The sequence below is a fragment of the Ambystoma mexicanum genome, chromosome 3p, assembly GCF_040938575.1.
Source record: "Ambystoma mexicanum isolate Mex_15411 chromosome 3p, UKY_AmexF1_1, whole genome shotgun sequence".
NCBI lineage: Eukaryota > Metazoa > Chordata > Amphibia > Caudata > Ambystomatidae > Ambystoma > Ambystoma mexicanum.
In genome coordinates this window covers 613,922,259-613,942,160 of record NC_090925.1, presented here as the reverse complement: position 1 = coordinate 613,942,160, position 19,902 = coordinate 613,922,259, and the positions used below count along the sequence as shown (strand labels likewise).

The 19,902-nt window shown below is 50.1% G+C and overlaps 1 protein-coding gene across 2 annotated transcripts in view; it reads left to right on the top strand.

Moving 5' to 3' along the window:
* Window positions 1-517: 517 nt before the first annotated feature.
* SLC12A5 (solute carrier family 12 member 5) overlaps window positions 518-19,902 on the top strand; it is a 1,549,598-nt gene continuing 1,530,213 nt past the window's right edge. For both annotated transcript variants that reach the window (XM_069651368.1, XM_069651367.1), the window contains exon 1: window positions 518-861. In XM_069651368.1, the coding sequence (XP_069507469.1) occupies window positions 693-861 (169 nt within the window). In that variant the 5' untranslated portion in view covers window positions 518-692. The remainder of the gene's footprint in view (window positions 862-19,902) is intronic.

Here is a 19,902-nt window from a genome sequence, read left to right as displayed (position 1 = left end):
TCGTGTGGGACTAAAGGGACCCCAGCTTGGGTGCACTTTTTTGAGACTATCGAGGTGCTAACCCGGCTATCCTAGGCCAACTTAACCTTCTGTTTCAAGGCGAGTTGTATGTATTTTTAACATAACCTGCTAAAACCCCATTCTTGTATTGTGTTTGCATCTATATTCTGCACTGTAATCTAACCAGACAATTCATCTTATACACAAAGTAACACCTAACTGAGTGGGTATGCGGCACTGAAGCACTGAACTCAGGTTGTGCCCGCCTCTCTCAGCCTCACTCTGATGGTACTTGCACCCTCAATGAGAATAATGGAGTCTCACACTCGAATGGCCATTTTGTGTTGTAACGTTAGCATTTCGTCCAGCCCGTGAGGCACATAATTGCAGGACCGTTGATTTTGACATCACGGCTGCGTTGGTGCCAGTAGGTGGGGGGTGGGGCTGCGTGCGCTAGGACCTTGTCTGTGTGGCAGGCGGGCGACGGTGTGGGCGCTAGGACCCTGTGGAGGGCGTCGGGAGCCGGGGTTTGTTAAGAAGCAGGCTTTTGCTCGCAGCATCTATCTCCCAGCTTCAGCAGCAATCTCAGCTCTGCACTGGTAGCCTCTCCGTCTGGGCAACGGGGCTGTGCGACTGCTGCCTCCACGCCCCCTCCACCCTACCGGGGGCACCTCCACCCTACCGGGGGCACCATGTCCCAGAGGTTCACGGTGACATCCCTGTCTGGGAAGGCTGAGGAGGAGCAGCAAGCCGGAGCAGAGCCAGCAGGCGGCTTCTGCCGAGAGGAGCCAGGCGCCCAGGGAGCCTCGGCTGGCAGACAGTGCCCAGCATCTGCCCCCCTGCCTGCAGAAGACAGCAGAGGTAAGTGACTAGGCGCAGCCGAATACTACCTACCGCCCAAGAGGGGCATCAGAGACGAGCACGGGGTGCACTCTGCACAAAGCCCCCTCCCCCCTTCCCACAGGGGGGGGGGGCATCAGACTGTAATGCGAGGTTGCAGGAAGAGCGCCCCTGGGGGGCAGCAGAGGTGGCGAGTGTCGGGGTGGGTCCAGAACCCCTCTGTGGTGAGCAGGGGCTGCTCCCTGGTGCCTCTGGCGAGCACTCGGGATGGGAGCCCAGGCTGCTATATAAAGTCCTATTATGCATATTTATAGCCGTGTGACGAGGGAGACAGAAGGTGCTCCGATGCCATGGACGACCTGGCAGTGTGTGCTGAGCGGTACTTCCATCTGTGCCTGGCTTCTGGGCTGTGCATGGGCTGGGAGCAGCGGCATGCCTAGGGGACCCCACACGGAGTTTAAGGGGGAAGGCGTGAGCAGGTGATTTCGCAGGGGTCCGTTTAATGGTGGTCCCAGCCATTGTGATGTTTAGAGGGGGCTGTTTGAGGAGGTAACACTCATGGAGCTTTCAGAGCCTCTCCCCGGGGATAGTTCTTCCAAAGCCCTGGAGCGAGGCTCCTTCCGTGAATTTGGCTTGTGATTGACAGGAGGGTGGCAACACTGCAGCCATGACGAGAAGTGAACTTTGCATAACTCAAGAGAGCAGGGGACGCAACAGCGTGAACTGGCACGCACTGCCCGTTGTAGCTTCCATCCAAAGGCTGGGAAAGGAGTGGGCTTGCGTCTGAGCAATGGGGGTCCACCCAAAGATGGTGACCACAGTATCTCTACTCTCAACAATTCTGCCCAGAGCCTCGGTCAGCATTGGGTGCTATTATGTGCTTCTGTAATGGCGTTACCCGGCATTGGCTCTGTCCTCAGTTGACTTCACCCAGAAACTCCTATAGCAATGGGTTCTGTCTGCAGTGTGCAGGTTCTAACGGGAGGCTGCGCCCATAATGGGTTCTAGTCTACCCAGAGGTTATGTGAGTAATGGACCCAGAGGCTATGACAGCAATGGGTCCTACCCTGAGACAGTTTCCCCAGTGGGCTCTAACGAGAGACGTTGAGTAATGGGTTCCGGTATAGGTACTGCCTCCAATGAACTCTACCCAGAAGTTCTGTCAGCAATTGCTTCCGTTCTGTCCAGAGGCGGTGTCTCTGCAAAGGCTTTTACTCAGAAGATACTCTGTCAGTACTGTTGTTTTCTCCAATCTGTACCTGCAATGGGTTCTCTCCAGAGACTCTGTGTGCAATGATTTCTACCCAGCGATAATGTTGTTAACAGGCCTTGCTCAGAAACTCCCTGCAACAGGTTCTCCCTTCAAACTGTATATGCAATGGATTCTAACCAGAGGCTCTTTCAGCAAAGGGTTTCATCCAGAGTCTCTATTAGTAGTGATTGCTTCCCAGAGGCTATGCCAGCAGTGGATGCTACCCTGAGACAGTGTCCTCAATCGGCTCGACACAGAGTCTTTCGACAATGGGCTGTGTCTATGCTCAGTGGCTGCAATGGGTTCTTGCCAGAGGCGCTGTCAGCAATGGGTTCTATCCAGAGGCTCTATCAGTAGTGATTGCTTCCCAGAGGCTATGCCAGCAGTGGATGCTACCCATAGACAGTGTCCTCAATCGGCTCGACAAAGAGTCTTTCGACAATGGGCTGTGTGTGTACTCAGTGGCTGCAATGGGTTCTTCCCAGAGGCTCTGTCAGCAATGGGTTCTATCCAGAGGCTCTATGAGTAGTGATTGCTTCCCAGAGGCTATGCCAGCAGTGGATGCTACCCATAGACAATGTCCTCAATCGGCTCGACAAAGAGTCTTTCGACAATGGGCTGTGTCTATACTCAGTGGCTGCAATGGGTTCTTCCCAGAGGCTCTGTCAGCAATGGGTTATACTCTGTCCCGATGGTGCTTGTCTGCAATGGGCTCCGCCCAGAGGCTGTTTCAGCAATGTGCTCTAGTCATTGGTGTTTCCAGGAAAGGAGGTCTACACAGAGGGAGCTGTATAACTACAAAGTAAGGAACTGTGCGGCTGTTGGCAGTGGGAGGAAGGATCATGGAGAAACCTATGTGTTATGGGGTTACGGGAAGGGCGGAAAGGCTACGTGGCTGTGATGGGCAAAGAAGGCGGTTCTCCTATATTGTTTCTCCTTTTGTTCTCTTCGTTCAGTGCATATTTCAGTTGAGAATCGATCGTGTCCTGCTACGAGGGGAGGAATTTCTTCCTGCAATTCTAGCTATTCCAGGTTTGTTATATATTCCCCAGGGTTTTTCTGTAAAGGCACTAAGAGATGCTGTCGTGTGGGGCCCCAAAGTGGGCCAGCAGTATCTGTGTTTGTGTGAACAATAAATGCACTCTCCTTTGAGTCAGTAGAAAATTCGCACATGGATTCAAGTATTTGGCTATTTATTTTGGACATCAAGATTTCGCCAGGCCTAACTGCCGGGCTATTATGCAAGTCTATGCAAAAAGGCCTCGTCCTTGGCACTTAAGGGGTTAAGAAGAACAGAACAGATGTATAATGGGAGCATTCTTCTTGCACTATCTGAAATGTCATCAGGACGAGTACGATAGTTAATTTCACATCTTTACTGTTCATGGCCTGTAAGAATGTCGTATTTTCCCTTGTTCCCTCCCTTGCCTTGAAGCGCTTTGAAACACATTGTGTATAGGCGCTATATAAATAAACTACCATATCATATCAATCTATGCTTCTCCACTTCTACAATATCCTTCCGAAAATGTGCTTTCAAAGCAGAGAAAGCTCTCTCTACCAACAGGTTAATCCACGTAGACCAGAGCTTGAAAGCTTCTCTTTACAGAGATGTATTCCTTTACTGTTTAGCAGCTGAGCAGGAGCACAACCAAAGGGATTAGCTTTGAAGTAACAAGAAGAGATGGGGCTATTCTTCAACTGTAAAAGGAACTGTGCCCGGACTGTGAACATGATTGTAAAAAGTAGTAGGGTAATCAACAGTAAAACATAAAGTGAGTGGAACTCAGTTCCTGTTAGTTACTTCTCACAGTGACCTGTGCTCAGAGGCCGTGTAATGTAATGTAATCTGTCATTTGTAAACAACGTTTTCCTATTGGTATGGCCTCAAAGCGCTGTAGGTGAACACCCAGAGGGGATCGAAGTCCAAGGTATGGAAATTTGTCAGAGGAGTTTAGAATGCGTGTGTGTATTGTAGCCACTACAAAGGTAGGTAGGGGTGGCTAAGTCCCTGTTAGCTACCTGAATCACCAGGGATGAATATTGGTTTCTAACCCATCAATCAGCCCCACACCTCTAGTACACCAGAAGGGATCTAAACAGATTGGAAACACAAGCACATTATAAACCTATTCCAAATTTGATAACGTGGACGGAACGGCAGGCTTATCTGAACAAGATTGTGGATCATTGGTTAGTTGCAACACAGCAAAAATACAATTATTACCCAATGATAAAAGAGACTGTCCAGTCAAGGTTGTATACTAATATCTACTTTATTATTATCACAACAGACAGTTCTAGCACACTACAAAATAAAACCCACCCTGTAAAGGAATGCAGAGGACAGACAGTTTCAAGAAGGAAAAGGGATGCACTCAGGATACTGACAGGAGGTTAGGCGGTAAAGTAATTAATCACAATAGTTCAAGCATACTTGGTTTCAACAAAAGGGAGCAACGGGTCGTAAAATGTCAATAGGGGCCTTCAGAGAAGGACCGTAGGGACAGAAGCACAATGTACCTTGTGCTTGCAGAAGTTCTTGTTGCTCGACCGGGTCAAGTTGGTTTCAGGGAACTTTGCAGCATCTGCGACAGAGTTCAAGACGGGGGACAGCTGTGGGTATCCGGCAGCAGGCAGTTCAGTAAGCGAGTCTTGATGGATGGCTACCGGCTGGCCTTCACAGTGGTTCAGGGTCAGGACCGTTGTCTCAGTTTTGGTCGGCGAGTCTGAAGCACTGGTCGAGACGTCGCAGACGGTGTGAACGACTGCAGCATAACAGTCGGCGGTGCAGTCGGTTGCAGCTCGAGGGGCTCGACTAGCTCGAAAATGTCCTTTAAGGCGGATGCTGCTTGATGCTTGTCGATGCACTCCTCCTAGCTTCTTCACTGTCATCCTTTAAGGTGGGCAGCCTAAAGCTGAGGAGAGTGTTGCAGGCAACAGCCTTGTCCTTGGTTTGGTTCAGAGACTCTCTGGCACTACCCACCTAGGAAGCTTGCTTGTAGAGCCTAGCAGGGCATGCTGTGTGCTAACTGTGTACTGGTTCTGGAGGGTCCTCTGGATTTAGTATCTCCCTCTGTTCCCTGATGTTTAGGTGATGGATCTTGCTTCCCACTTTGGATATCCTGGCCTTCCATCACTGGTGGAATATATAAGGCAGACTGTACCTTCAGTCATAGTCCAATGCTCAGTTCTTCTTGCTACTCCTTGCAAAGTCTTCAGATGATCTGCCCAAAAGAGGGGCTCAGGCCTCTTTTAAAGCCAAATGGGCCACTGTGATTGGTGTAGGCCCAGCCTACCTTAATGAACCAATCCTGGGTCCCCACTAACAGTTTCCTGTATGCATGAGGTCATAACCAGAGTGCTGTGCAACAGAAAAGGTAAAGGGGGTGAAAACATGTAATACTAAGTCCCACCCATCTTCCTGTCTGTTGGGGTTCAAAGGGTCTCTCCGGTTAATTGAGCTCTATTTGGTTATTGATTATGGCTGCACCAGGAGTGGGTCTATGCACTTCTTCTCCAACCACTGCATTCACTCAGAGCTTCCGTAGACTTGAGTAATAGTGGGTTATTTCCTGACAGGGGGTTAAGCCCCCATCCTGGGGACAGCAGTTTGTGTCTTTCTGACGGTTTCCTGGCAGATACAGAATGGGCTGTAAATCAACAAACGCACCCACAGTGGCCAACAAAACTCACCCATGATGGCATGTCAGGGCAGACCTTTGGGCACTGCCCTATAGACCAGTCCTAGCCTCGCACCAATAATGAGGTGCTATATCATCAAACTCGCCCACATTGGCCAAATAGCCCTATGTTGCACTACATAGACCCCTGAACGAATTACCACTATCTAATACACATACTACAACTAGCTGTTTAACCCACAGAGGGCGATTCATGCTACAATAAAAATGCTGTGCTCCAGCTAGATTGTCAATAGGATGTGTTTTTTGCACTAAGATGTATTGGTAACTCTTCACATGTCACATCTGAGAATGGGATCAGTTCTAACGGTTCTTACAGGATGCGATGACATTTTTGTCTATGTGCTTTTGTACAGCGATAAAGCTTTGTTGTTTTTTCTATGTTTTTGTCAATGTTCTTTCTGTCACATGCATTTAGCATAATTTCATGTATACAAAAATGTGTGTATGTTTATCTTTGCCAGATTAATTTGAATTTTACGTAATAAATGGGAATTTGTTACACATTTTGGAGACACAGCGCAGTTTGTCTTGTTCTAATAAGATACGGAACAAGCATAAGGACTTGCAAGACGTGTAAAGTAACTTTACCTAATGCTTAAATTCATTCACACATACAGTGATTCAGCTCGCTGCCAAGAATCCTGCGCTTTCCCTGTTGGGGCACCTTTGTCATATTGAATTATTATTCCAATAGCCCTTCAGACATTGTACCATAGGACAGTAATAGCCGGGCATCAGCTTGCTGGCTGGATATTGAGTGATATGGGTTGTATGAAGCGACGGGACATGCATGTCATGCTAGGGATGGTGTTACATGTTGTAATGTGTGATACAGATATAATGGTGCCACATCGTGATGGGGGTATGGTGTCATAGATTCCATATTTAGATGTAGTCTATTTGTATACCTCCCTGTTGCACACATTTAGCCCCAAGCACAATACACAGGATGAGAACAAATTCATAAGACTTCCAGGGTCATACAAAAAGAGTCACTATCACACGACATGTCCACCTGCTACAAGACTGCCTTTCAGAAGACCTGAGATAACATCATGCACAAGCAGAGACAAATAACGCATGGGTCTTTTTTTTAAAAAAGGGAATAGTTGCCTCCTTTCATAAGCAATATTATGGGTAGTGGCACTTGCGTATCACCGTAGGGGAGAGCCTGTTCTGGATTAAGTTTTCCTCTTCCTCTTTTTTTTTTTTTTTGGATGTAACAATTTTTATTATTTTAACAACAGAAACAGAAGCGGAAATAAAAAAGGAAGCATACAACGCATAAACATCATTGCTTGATACAGTGGCAGAATCAGCTGGCAAAAATAAATGAATTATCGTGTACATTACAGAAGTAATGAACCGCGGCATTATTCCCCCTCCCCTATCTATCCATCGACCCGCTCCTCGCACTTCCCCCAGACCTTCCGGAACCTCATTGGGCACCCTCTGGCACTATACACTCGTTTCTCCAAGGCCATGCACATGTCCATCTCGGCCTCCCAGCGGGCCACCTGAAGGCGGTCTGGGCAGGGACGTCATTTAGGGGTTTCCAGGGGCCGCAACTGTGACCCCTGAGGTCTCCCTTGCTACCCCTGTGGTCTCCCTTGCTACCCCTAAAAAGAGGCTCCTGGGCTGTGGCCAGCAGCATGTGGCCCTTTGTTTATGGAATGACTGGTTTTCTGGTAGCTATAGTCGTTTAGATAGCTCAGTGGGTTGAGCGCTCACTGCTACAATGTGTGTGTGATCTGTAGGTTGCAGGTTTGACTCCCAGCAAGGTGAACTCAACCTTTCATTCTGCTGAAGTTGATAAATGAGTACCAACACAGGTTGGGTGATACTGTATGTATATTTGTTCTATATGAAGTGCTTAAGTGTAAGTGCTATATAATAACACATCATTATCATTTGGTCTTGGACGCCTGCTTGCATTCAAAGTAATTTGGCAATATGGTCCTATACACACTGATATTAACAATACATATGGTGATCCATTCTTGTATGACATGTATATCACTTTACGATGATATCGTAACCATATATTTTGTAGTGTACATAGAAACAATGCTATGTTATGCCACTTCCTGTTTTGTCAAGGGGTGAAAGGTCATGTTCCATCGATTCCAGTGATGTCATTTCGGGGTGGCTTGAAATGACACCACTTTGTCATCAGAGGTCATGAGTCATGTGATGTCACTTGTTGAAATGACGTCCTTGCGTCCAGGGCCCCCCCACAGTGAAGCGATTACTTTCTTTATTAGTCCCAGGGCAACTACTAGGGATGTGTTTTCATGTCCCGAGAGCTCTGTATGTCCCACATTGCCAACATTGCACATTTCGGGTCCCGGGAACCTCTACCCCCAGCATATTCGACAAGTTGCATGTACATTTCGCCCACATTTTCTGGGCCAGTGGACAATCCCAAAGGGTATGATAAACTATGTAAATGTTTGTACCTTTTAATAATGCATTTGAACGGTATTGACTATGCCTCTTGACCATTGCATATATGTAACCAGAGTAACAAGTGTAACCTTTTTTCTGTAAGAAAGCGCACAGATGCCTTTAGACTTGGCGCGCTATATAAGTAACTAACTAAATAAATAAATAAGATGTGCAACCCTGCCTCCCACGCCGTAAACAACAATCATTATAAGCCCTCCCCCATTCGTACAACCTAGTGCAGGAGTAATAGACCCTATGCAAGATCTTGTACTGCATGAGGTGAAGCTTGGTCGACATGGCAATCTCCTGGGGGAACATCATTGCCTCCACCCACTCCTTGGGTACAATAGGGCCAACATCCTGCACCCATCTTTCCCAGAGTCGGGATAAGTCCTGAGACCCATATGCGGATATTACCTGATATAGCGTTGTTGTTACCTTTGTCTCGAGTCGCGCAGGGAGTATACTTGCCTCCAGGAGAGAACACTGCGGGCTCTCCACCAACACAGGGAATTGGGCTCTCACCACATGTGTTAGTTGTATGTATCTAAAACGTTCACAATCCCCAAGGGAGAACCTCTGCCGCAATTCCCCAAAGTTCCGTTTTCGGACACGGTCAGTCAGATAGTATGGGCAATGCACAGGACTGGCGTGGACGCACCCTGTCACTGAGGTCGGCGCGGCCTCCATCCATAGACTTGGTAAGGCCTGCGTTTGTGATGGCAGAAGGAGTGTTTGTTGCTGGGCTTCCTCCTGTTGTGTTGGTGATGAATGAGTTGTGCACTGGGTGCAGTTGTCACACCCTCAAACTCCGTGTTTAGTTTGGAGTGAAGCAAAATCCTCTGTTGTTGGTCTGTCACCAAGTTATCCGTTTTTTGGTTGCACCAATGTTCTTAAGGGCCCTCTGCTGGGGGAGATGCTGGTACAACAGGTGTAGGGTTGGCTTTGTAGGGTCGAGTGCAAGGGCAGAAAAAAACCCCAGAAGAGACAGCCGAGTGGATTACACATTGGCCCCATTTTCCACACAGCTCCGCGAACACACCCACTCCCAAAATGCGACTTAAACATTCCCACAACATCAAATCCGAATGGCTGAATAACCCACATACATAAACCACCAGGCTTCTCGTACCCGTAGGTGCGTCGAAGAGGACCACAACCACTGCCCCCAGGGTGTGCATAGTGGTGAGACCACCCTTGTCCTCCCCGCCATGCCCTGCTGGGGGGTGATACCAGGGGGTTCTCTCTTTGGCACCAGCACAATCTGCCACCTGATGCTGCTCCCCAAACCTATTCTGAACTGGGACCCCCACTGGCCTGCCCATCCTCTATGTGGGAGGCATCCTTACCGGCCTGCGGTCCCCTGGGAGGAGCCACCTGGGAGGAGTAACTCCATGTCCATATGGTCCTCTGCCACCTGCCAGAGGGCTGCTGACCTTCCCCCCCACCCTCCCGGTCCACCTCCCTACCACCATAAGTCTGGTGGTTCGATTAACTGCCAAAAAGTTCTCAAGTAACACTTCGGTAGCCAAATCCCAAAAATGAATGCCATTCTAGTGAAAGTTCTCAGTACCCCTAACCAAGTCAACACAATCCTGAGGCACCCGTGGCATGCTGCCAGCTGAGCCAAATCATTGTTCAATTTTAGGGCTAAAATATTCAAGGGGCGTGCTGGTCCAGGAAGCCCCCATCTTGGTATAATTTGCGACCACACACTCCATGCCATGGGACCGAACCTGCCCACCCAAGAGAAGCGAGAGAAAACAGGGATTCCTTCACGGCTCCTCTTCCCAATGGTACCAAGTCATTTCCCCCAATATGTAGGATCACTAAGTCTGGATCCGGCAACCGTCGGATCTTGCTCTGTGTTTCCATGATGTGGCGGACCTGCAGAATCGGCAAGCCTACCACCCCCATCCGAGGAATGTCAGCAGGCGAGCCCTTCAATAACAGGGTTACAATCGCATACTCCCTTCTCAGTCCTCCAGATAAAGGAATGGCCGACCACCCAAATCACACAACGTGCCGACATTCTGTAGGCATGAATGACAATAAAGAAGAACACATTTCACCATACTGCAAGGAAACAATGGCATACACATCCTTGCTAACATTGAAACCCAGGCCCCCATGGTTCCCCATTTCAGCACGCCAGGTGCTGCCCAATGTAGGTTCTGAACGCGCCAGACTTCCAACGGCCAATTCTCGTGATCTGCTCCTGTTCCACCACACACCCAGCTGCTGTGGTGGCTGTACTGATCGTGAATGAATGTGGGATGAACCCCAAGCCCTCAAGGCCCACATGCCACAGGGCCTTCTCCAACACCCTCCTAAATTGAAATCGAGAGACACAGGAAGCATCCTTGTGTAGAAAAAGGGGGTCCCTGGCCTTGCCCATCAGTGAAATGAATGCCCTCAATGCCCCTATAGAACATACGAGCTTGCAGTCATATGCCAGTAGCATAACCTTGGCCCCTCCGCCCTCTGGATCAGTCTTTGACCTCCTCAACCACATACGCATGATGGCTTCCCGCTCCCAGGATACATCGGAGAAGCCGAGGCTGCTTACCCCATCCCCAGTGGATGCGCCAACCAGCCCGGAAATCTTGAATTCCCCCAAAAAGGCGTTGACAAAAATCGCCCTGAACAGAGAAGCCCCAAAAACGTTCCTACAAAACTCCCCCAAGACCTGAACCAGTCTGGCCAATGTATTTGGGTCCAATGGCTGCCTCGTGCCCCTGTATGTGCTCTCGCCACTCTTCTAACCGGCCAAGGCCTTTTTTATGGGGCTGACCACCCCGTGCAATCCCGCAAGGAACATCACTGCTGCCACTTTCGCTTGCCCCAGTATCCCCAGACATCCCTCTCTCCCTTAAGTGTTCCAGGAATTGTATCAATGCATTCCTCTGAAACAAGCCCGCAAACCCCATTCCCCGCAAAACATTCCAAACTTCCTGAGTGACTTCTCGTAGGCTGCTTTTGTCTTTCCAGAAATGGATCCCGCAATCAAGGGGGCGCCATCGAGGCACCAAGCCTCCACAGTGTCTCGGGATATGGGGTCATCATGTCGTCTGCCATAGGCAACCACTGCCGAAACCCTGCATCTTGAAACGAGACAAAACGTCAGCCACATTGTTAAGCACCCCTGGTACACGACTTGCCTGAAACTGCATATTCCCACATGGACATAGCAAAACCAATTGTTTCAACACTCTCTCAGTACCATGGGACATGTAGCCCTCTGATTGTTGATTGGCGATACGACACGCATACTGTCTGACCAGAACACCATATACTTACCGTGCAGTTCCTCCGCCCATACCGTCACAGCCACCACAATCAGGAACAATTCCAAAAAGATGACATTCCTAGTCAAACCGCTGTTGCTCCATTCAGGGGGCCAACCATGGCTGCACCACTTGTTGCCCAAAATTGCACCGAAACCCAAGCTCCCTGCACTGTCGGTATACAACCCTATCCGATCGCTGTTGCTCACTTCCTCGGGCCATATCTGCACACCATTGAATCCGGACAAAAAGGTGTTCCGGTTTCTGTTTCACTGACCGGGATAGCCTCGTATGGCGGTGCTTTTCTGTCAGTCCTGACATTGCTCCCACCAATGCCCAAGTGAAGAGCCTCTCCATCGGTATAATCCTCAATGCAAAATCTCAGCTGGGCCGCAAGGCTCTATAGCTGCCCCATAGCTGCGTTGTGCATACAGGCACAACGCCACGGCCCTCCTAAACCCTTGCACATCACTAGCTGGCAGGTGGCACACCCCCCTTGCACCATGCTGATTTCTATTCCCAGAAAGACGAGAGTAGTAACCGGAACGCTGGCTTTGTCGTGTGCCAGCGGTCCTCCCCAGAAGCCAGCAGTGCTTCCTTACAGTCATCTGTGCCCTGTTTTCCCAAGAAAAGAAAATCATCCAGGTAGTGCAAGATTTTGCCCCTCTATACCCCTTTTTTGTTGCCCACTCAAGGAAAGTACTGAATGCCTCAAAGTAGCATTTATCAAAATAGAGCCGGTCCCCTGCCCTGAAGCCCAGACGCCGATGGCCATCTGGATGCACATGTAACAATCGAAAAGCGGACTCAATGTCAGACTTTGCCAAGAGTGCCTCCCGACTCTCCCCATCTTTCTTTCTCAACTTTCTCCATCAATAGGGTTGGCTTGGATTCTTGGGCATTTGCGGGGTCACCAACACCTCCACCGGAATAGGAATACCTTGAGAAAACCCTGGCATCCACCCACTCCATGGTAGTCATTAGCTCATAACCGCACCGGCATGGGTAAGGCCAGCCGGACTCCTGCCGCTGCGCCAGTGGAGTAACTTTGCTGAAAATGTTGGGGGGACATGACATCTGAAGAAAAGGTGCCTAAGCCAAATGAATGGGAACAAAATGGTGTGCCATTAAAGTTGGGGGGGACAAACACCCCTGCCCCCCTTAAATTACGCCCATGCGCGGCGCAGTCCTTACTTGTGATCTCTATCCTTAGTGCGCTTGCTGCGCTTTGCCTCTCCGTGAGCTGACATTCCTCCGAAGGCACACACATGTCTGAATTTGCATGAGGGCCTGGTACATGTTGTTCTGTTAAAGACCCAACACATTCTCTTTTTGTCACCGAGCTCGGAGTCTGTCCGAAAGGACTGCCCAAACCTACCTGTGGTGGCATTTTTGTTATGGCTTGGGCTTGCCGCGGTACAGGTGGCACAGAGATCCATATCCCTAGTACCCCAATCTACTTGAGCATTCCCTGCCTTTCAACCCCTGAACCACTCCTCGCGAATAAGCCAAGCCCCATATACACATTCATTATACATGGACAAAATCAAGGGCACATACGATAGCAATTGTTGGTGTAGGTCTGGGAATTTTTCCAACAATATTGAATCAAATACTTCCGGCCTTCTTGTCCCTTCCTCTTTCTCACCAAGTCTTCACCAATCGTCCTCCCTCTCTTAGCTTTCTTCCTCTCCTCTCCATAGTAACCTCTCTTCCATTCCACTCCGACAGTCTTTTAGGCGGCTGGACTGTCTGGTTGAACACAGTGATACACTGTAGGTGCATTAACACGCTGAGCTGTCTTATTGAGTTTGAGTTAGTGGTCTCCAGCTTAAAACATCCAGGGACATATGACCTTGGCGCTGGTGGTGACTGACTCACTATTTAAGAGAGGGAGACGGAGACAGAAGCAAAACCATGGAGGTGTGGGGGGATTGGAGGCAGATGAAAAAGGGAGAGGTGACGGGTGACATGGTTGGAAAAAAGATTCAGAAAGAAAGGACAAAGTAGAATGCAAAAAGTCAAAGCAAGAACAATTAAACCGATTTAAGAGAACGAAATAAGAGATAGCAAAAGGAGAACAACGAGAGCCCAGCGTGTCTATGGTCCCCACAATCAAGGCAGAGGTGATAATGAGGTGGCCTTCCCACTTTGAAGTGATCAGCACTTGCTAATTTTGCATGATGCATGCTAACACTTCACCCAAACTGAGCCCAGCAGGAGAGGAACCAGACTCCCTGTCATGCCCAGTGACTGTGTAGACCGTCACAGCGCGCGTGCCTTTCGAGACCATCTTCGCTCAAACTGGATGTTTTGTATTTTCGTTTTTGTTCCCACTTGCAAAGATTCCCCATACAAGTGCCTACATAATCTCCATGGAGGCACAAGGACACTCCTGCCCCCGTTGTTCAAGGAGAACAGGGGCAGCTGCCCCCTTTGCACTATGTAATTGATGCCTAGTTCGGGTGTTACTGTGCTCCCTGCGGTTGGGGCTGCAGTGAGGAATGTGCATGGAGTGTTATTGTGCTTCCTCCTGTTGAAGCTGCAGTGAGGAATGTGCATGGAGTGTTATTGTGCTTCCTCTGGTTGGGGCTGCAGTGAGGAATGTGCATGGAGTGTTACTCTGCTTACTCCGGTTGGGGCTGCAGTGAGCAATGTGCATTGTTACTGTGCTCCCTGCGGTTGGTGCTGCAGTGAGGAATGTGCATGGAGTGTTACTCTGCTTACTCCGGTTGGGGCTGCATTGAGGAATGTGCATGGAGTGTTATTGTGCTTCCTCCTGTTGAAGCTGCAGTGAGGAATGTGCATGGAGTGTTACTCTTCTTACTCCGGTTGGGGCTGCAGTGAGGAATGTGCATGGAGTGTTACTCTGCTTACTCCGGTTGGGGCTGCAGTGAGCAATGTGCATTGTTACTGTGCTCCCTGCGGTTGGTTCTGCAGTGAGGAATGTGCATGGAGTGTTATTGTGCTTCCTCCAGTTAGGAATGTGCATTGTTACTGTGCTCCCTCTGTTGAAGCTGCAGTGAGGAATGTGCTTGTTACTGTGCTTCTTCTGGTTGGGGCTGCAGTGAGAAATGTGCATTGTTACGGTGCTCCCTCCTGTTGGTGCTGCAGTGAGCAATGTGCATGGAGTGTTACTGTATTTCCTCCGGTTGGGGCTGTAGTGAGGAATGTGCATGGAGTGTTACTCTGCTTACTCCGGTTGGGGCTGCAGTGGGCAATGTGCATGGAGTGTTATTGTGCTTCCTCCTGTTGAAGCTGCAGTGAGGAATGTGCATGGAGTGTTATTGTGCTTCCTCTGGTTGGGGCTGCAGTGAGGAATGTGCATGGAGTGTTATTGTGCTTCCTCTGGTTGGGGCTGCAGTGAGGAATGTGCATGGAGTGTTACTCTGCTTACTCCGGTTGGGGCTGCAGTGAGCAATGTGCATTGTTACTGTGCTCCCTGCGGTTGGTGCTGCAGTGAGGAATGTGCATGGAGTGTTACTCTGCTTACTCCGGTTGGGGCTGCATTGAGGAATGTGCATGGAGTGTTATTGTGCTTCCTCCTGTTGAAGCTGCAGTGAGGAATGTGCATGGAGTGTTACTCTTCTTACTCCGGTTGGGGCTGCAGTGAGGAATGTGCATGGAGTGTTACTCTGCTTACTCCGGTTGGGGCTGCAGTGAGCAATGTGCATTGTTACTGTGCTCCCTGCGGTTGGTTCTGCAGTGAGGAATGTGCATGGAGTGTTATTGTGCTTCCTCCAGTTAGGAATGTGCATTGTTACTGTGCTCCCTCTGTTGAAGCTGCAGTGAGGAATGTGCTTGTTACGGTGCTCCCTCCTGTTGGTGCTGCAGTGAGGAATGTGCATGGAGTGTTACTGTATTTCCTCCGGTTGGGGCTGTAGTGAGGAATGTGCATGGAGTGTTACTCTGCTTACTCCGGTTGGGGCTGCAGTGGGCAATGTGCATGGAGTGTTATTGTGCTTCCTCCTGTTGAAGCTGCAGTGAGGAATGTGCATGGAGTGTTATTGTGCTTCCTCTGGTTGGGGCTGCAGTGAGGAATGTGCATGGAGTGTTATTGTGCTTCCTCTGGTTGGGGCTGCAGTGAGGAATGTGCATGGAGTGTTACTCTGCTTACTCCGGTTGGGGCTGCAGTGAGCAATATGCATTGTTACTGTGCTCCCTCCGGTTGGTGCTGCAGTGAGGAATGTGCATGGAGTGTTACTCTGCTTACTCCGGTTGGGGCTGCATTGAGGAATGTGCATGGAGTGTTATTGTGCTTCCTCCTGTTGAAGCTGCAGTGAGGAATGTGCATGGAGTGTTACTCTGCTTACTCCGGTTGGGGCTGCAGTGAGGAATGTGCATGGTGTTTTACTCTGCTTACTCTGGTTGGGGCTGCAGTGAGCAATGTGCATTGTTACTGTGCTCCCTCCGGTTGGTGCTGCAGTGAGGAATGTGCATGGAGTGTTACTCTGCTTACTCTGGTTGGGGCTGCAGTGAGGAATGTGCATGGAGTGTTATTGTGCTTCCTCCAGTTAGGAATGTGCATTGTTACTGTGCTCCCTCTGTTGAAGCTGCAGTGAGGAATGTGCTTGCTACTGTGCTTCTTCTGGTTGGGGCTGCAGTGAGAAATGTGCATTGTTACGGTGCTCCCTCCTGTTGGTGCTGCAGTGAGCAATGTGCATGGAGTGTTACTGTATTTCCTCCGGTTGGAGCCGTACTGAGGAATGTGCATTGAGTGTTACTCTGCTTACTCCGGTTGGGGCTGCAGTGAGCAATGTGCATGGAGTGTTATTGTCTTCCTCCTGTTGAAGCTGCAGTGAGGAATGTGCATGGAGTGTTATTGTGCTTCCTCTGGTTGGGGCTGCAGTGAGGAATGTGCATGGAGTGTTACTCTGCTTACTCCGGTTGGGGCTGCAGTGAGCAATGTTCATTGTTACTGTGCTCCCTCCGGTTGGTGCTGCAGTGAGGAATGTGCATGGAGTGTTACTCTGCTTACTCCGGTTGGGGCTGCAGTGAGGAATGTGCATGGAGTGTTATTGTGCTTCCTCCTGTTGAAGCTTCAGTGAGGAATGTGCATGGAGTGTTACTCTGCTTACTCCGGTTGGGGCTGCAGTGAGGAATGTGCATGGAGTGTTACTCTGCTTACTCCGGTTGGGGCTGCAGTGAGCAATGTGCATTGTTACTGTGCTCCCTCCGGTTGGTGCTGCAGTGAGGAATGTGCATGGAGTGTTACTCTGCTTTCTCTGTTGGGGCTGCAGTGAGGAATGTTCATGGAGTGTTATTGTGCTTCCTCCTGTTGAAGCTGCATTGAGGAATGTGCATGGAGTGTTACTCTGCTTACTCCGGTTGGGGCTGCAGTGAGGAATGTGCATGGAGTGTTACTCTGCTTACTCCGGTTGGGGCTGCAGTGAGCAATGTGCATTGTTACTGTGCTCCCTCCGGTTGGTGCTGCAGTGAGGAATGTGCATGGAGTGTTACTCTGCTTTCTCTGTTGGGGCTGCAGTGAGGAATGTTCATGGAGTGTTATTGTGCTTCCTCCTGTTGAAGCTGCATTGAGGAATGTGCATGGAGTGTTACTCTGCTTACTCCGGTTGGGGCTGCAGTGAGGAATGTGCATGGAGTGTTACTCTGCTTACTCCGGTTGGGGCTGCAGTGAGCAATGTGCATTGTTACTGTGCTCCCTCCGGTTGGTGCTGCAGTGAGGAATGTGCATGGAGTGTTACTCTGCTTTCTCTGTTGGGGCTGCAGTGAGGAATGTTCATGGAGTGTTATTGTGCTTCCTCCTGTTGAAGCTGCATTGAGGAATGTGCATGGAGTGTTACTCTGCTTACTCCGGTTGGGGCTGCAGTGAGGAATGTGCATGGAGTGTTACTCTGCTTACTCCGGTTGGAGCTGCAGTGAGCAATGTGCATTGTTACTGTGCTCCCTCCGGTTGGTGCTGCAGTGAGGAATGTGCATGGAGTGTTACTCTGCTTACTCTGGTTGGGGCTGCAGTGAGGAATGTGCATGGAGTGTTACTCTGCTTACTCCGGTTGGGGCTGCAGTGAGGAATGTGCATGGAGTGTTACTCTGCTTACTCCGGTTGGGGCTGCAGTGAGCAATGTGCATTGTTACTGTGCTCCCTCCGGTTGGTGCTGCAGTGAGGAATGTGCATGGAGTGTTACTCTGCTTACTCTGGTTGGGGCTGCAGTGAGGAATGTGCATGGAGTATTATTGTGCTTCCTCCTGTTGAAGCTGCAGTGAGGAATGTGCATGGAGTGTTACTCTGCTTACTCCGGTTGGGGCTGCAGTGAGGAATGTGCATGGAGTGTTACTCTGCTTACTCCGGTTGGAGCTGCAGTGAGCAATGTGCATTGTTACTGTGCTCCCTCCGGTTGGTGCTGCAGTGAGGAATGTGCATGGAGTGTTACTCTGCTTACTCCGGTTGGGGCTGCAGTGAGCAATGTGCATTGTTACTGTGCTCCCTCCGGTTGGTGCTGCAGTCAGGAATGTGCATGGAGTGTTACTCTGCTTACTCTGGTTGGGGCTGCAGTGAGGACTGTGCATGGAGTGTTACTCTGCTTACTCCGGTTGGGGCTGCAGTGAGCAATGTGCATTGTTACTGTGCTCCCTCCGGTTGGTGCTGCAGTGAGGAATGTGCATGGAGTGTTACTCTGCTTACTCCGGTTGGGGCTGCAGTGAGCAATGTGCATTGTTACTGTGCTCCCTCCGGTTGGTGCTGCAGTCAGGAATGTGCATGGAGTGTTACTCTGCTTACTCTGGTTGGGGCTGCAGTGAGGAATGTGCATGGAGTGTTACTCTGCTTACTCTGGTTGGGGCTGCAGTGATGACTGTGCATGGAGTGTTACTCTGCTCACTCTGGTTGGGGCTGCAGTGATGACTGTGCATGGAGTGTTACTCTGCTCACTCTGGTTGGGGCTGCAGTGATGACTGTGCATGGAGTGTTACTCTGCTTACTCTGGTTGGGGCTGCAGTGATGACTGTGCATGGAGTGTTACTCTGCTTACTCTGGTTGGGGCTGCAGTGATGACTGTGCATGGAGTGTTACTCTGCTTACTCCGGTTGGGGCTGCAGTGAGGAATGTGCATGGAGTGTTACTCTGCTTACTCTGGTTGGTGCTGCAGTGAGGAATGTGCATGGAGTGTTACTCTGCTTACTCTGGTTGGGGCTGCAGTGATGACTGTTCATGGAGTGTTACTGTGCTCCCTCCGGTTGGTGCTGCAGTGAGGAATGTGCATGGAGTGTTACTCTGCTCCCTCTGGTTGGGGCTGCAGTGATGACTGTGCATGGAGTGTTACTCTGCTCCCTCTGGTTGGGGCTGCAGTGATGACTGTGCATGGAGTGTTACTGTGCTCCCTCTGGTTGGGGCTGCAGTGATGACTGTGCATGGAGTGTTACTCTGCTCCCTCTGGTTGGGGCTGCAGTGATGACTGTGCATGGAGTGTTACTCTGCTCCCTCTGGTTGGGGCTGCAGTGATGACTGTGCATGGAGTGTTACTGTGCTCCCTCTGGTTGGGGCTGCAGTGATGACTGTGCATGGAGTGTTACTCTGCTCCCTCTGGTTGGGGCTGCAGTGATGACTGTGCATGGAGTGTTACTCTGCTCCCTCTGGTTGGGGCTGCAGTGATGACTGTGCATGGAGTGTTACTCTGCTCCCTCTGGTTGGTGCTGCAGTCAGGAATGTGCATGGAGTGTTACTCTGCTTACTCTGGTTGGGGCTGCAGTGATGACTGTTCATGGAGTGTTACTGTGCTCCCTGCGGTTGGTGCTGCAGTGAGGAATGTGCATGGAGTGTTACTCTGCTTACTCCGGTTGGAGCTGCAGTGAGCAATGTGCATTGTTACTGTGCTCCCTCCGGTTGGTGCTGCAGTGAGGAATGTGCATGGAGTGTTACTCTGCTTACTCCGGTTGGGGCTGCAGTGAGCAATGTGCATTGTTACTGTGCTCCCTCCGGTTGGTGCTGCAGTGAGGAATGTGCATGGAGTGTTACTCTGCTTACTCCGGTTGGGGCTGCAGTGAGGAATGTGCATGGAGTGTTACTCTGCTTACTCCGGTTGGGGCTGCAGTGAGCAATGTGCATTGTTACTGTGCTCCCTCCGGTTGGTGCTGCAGTGAGGAATGTGCATGGAGTGTTACTCTGCTTACTCCGGTTGGGGCTGCAGTGAGGAATGTGCATGGAGTGTTACTGTGCTTCCTCCGGTTGGTGCTGCAATGAGGAATGTGCATGGAGTGTTACTCTGCTCCCTCTGGTTGGGGCTGCAGTGATGACTGTGCATGGAGTGTTACTCTGCTCCCTCTGGTTGGGGCTGCAGTGATGACTGTGCATGGAGTGTTACTCTGCTCCCTCTGGTTGGGGCTGCAGTGATGACTGTGCATGGAGTGTTAC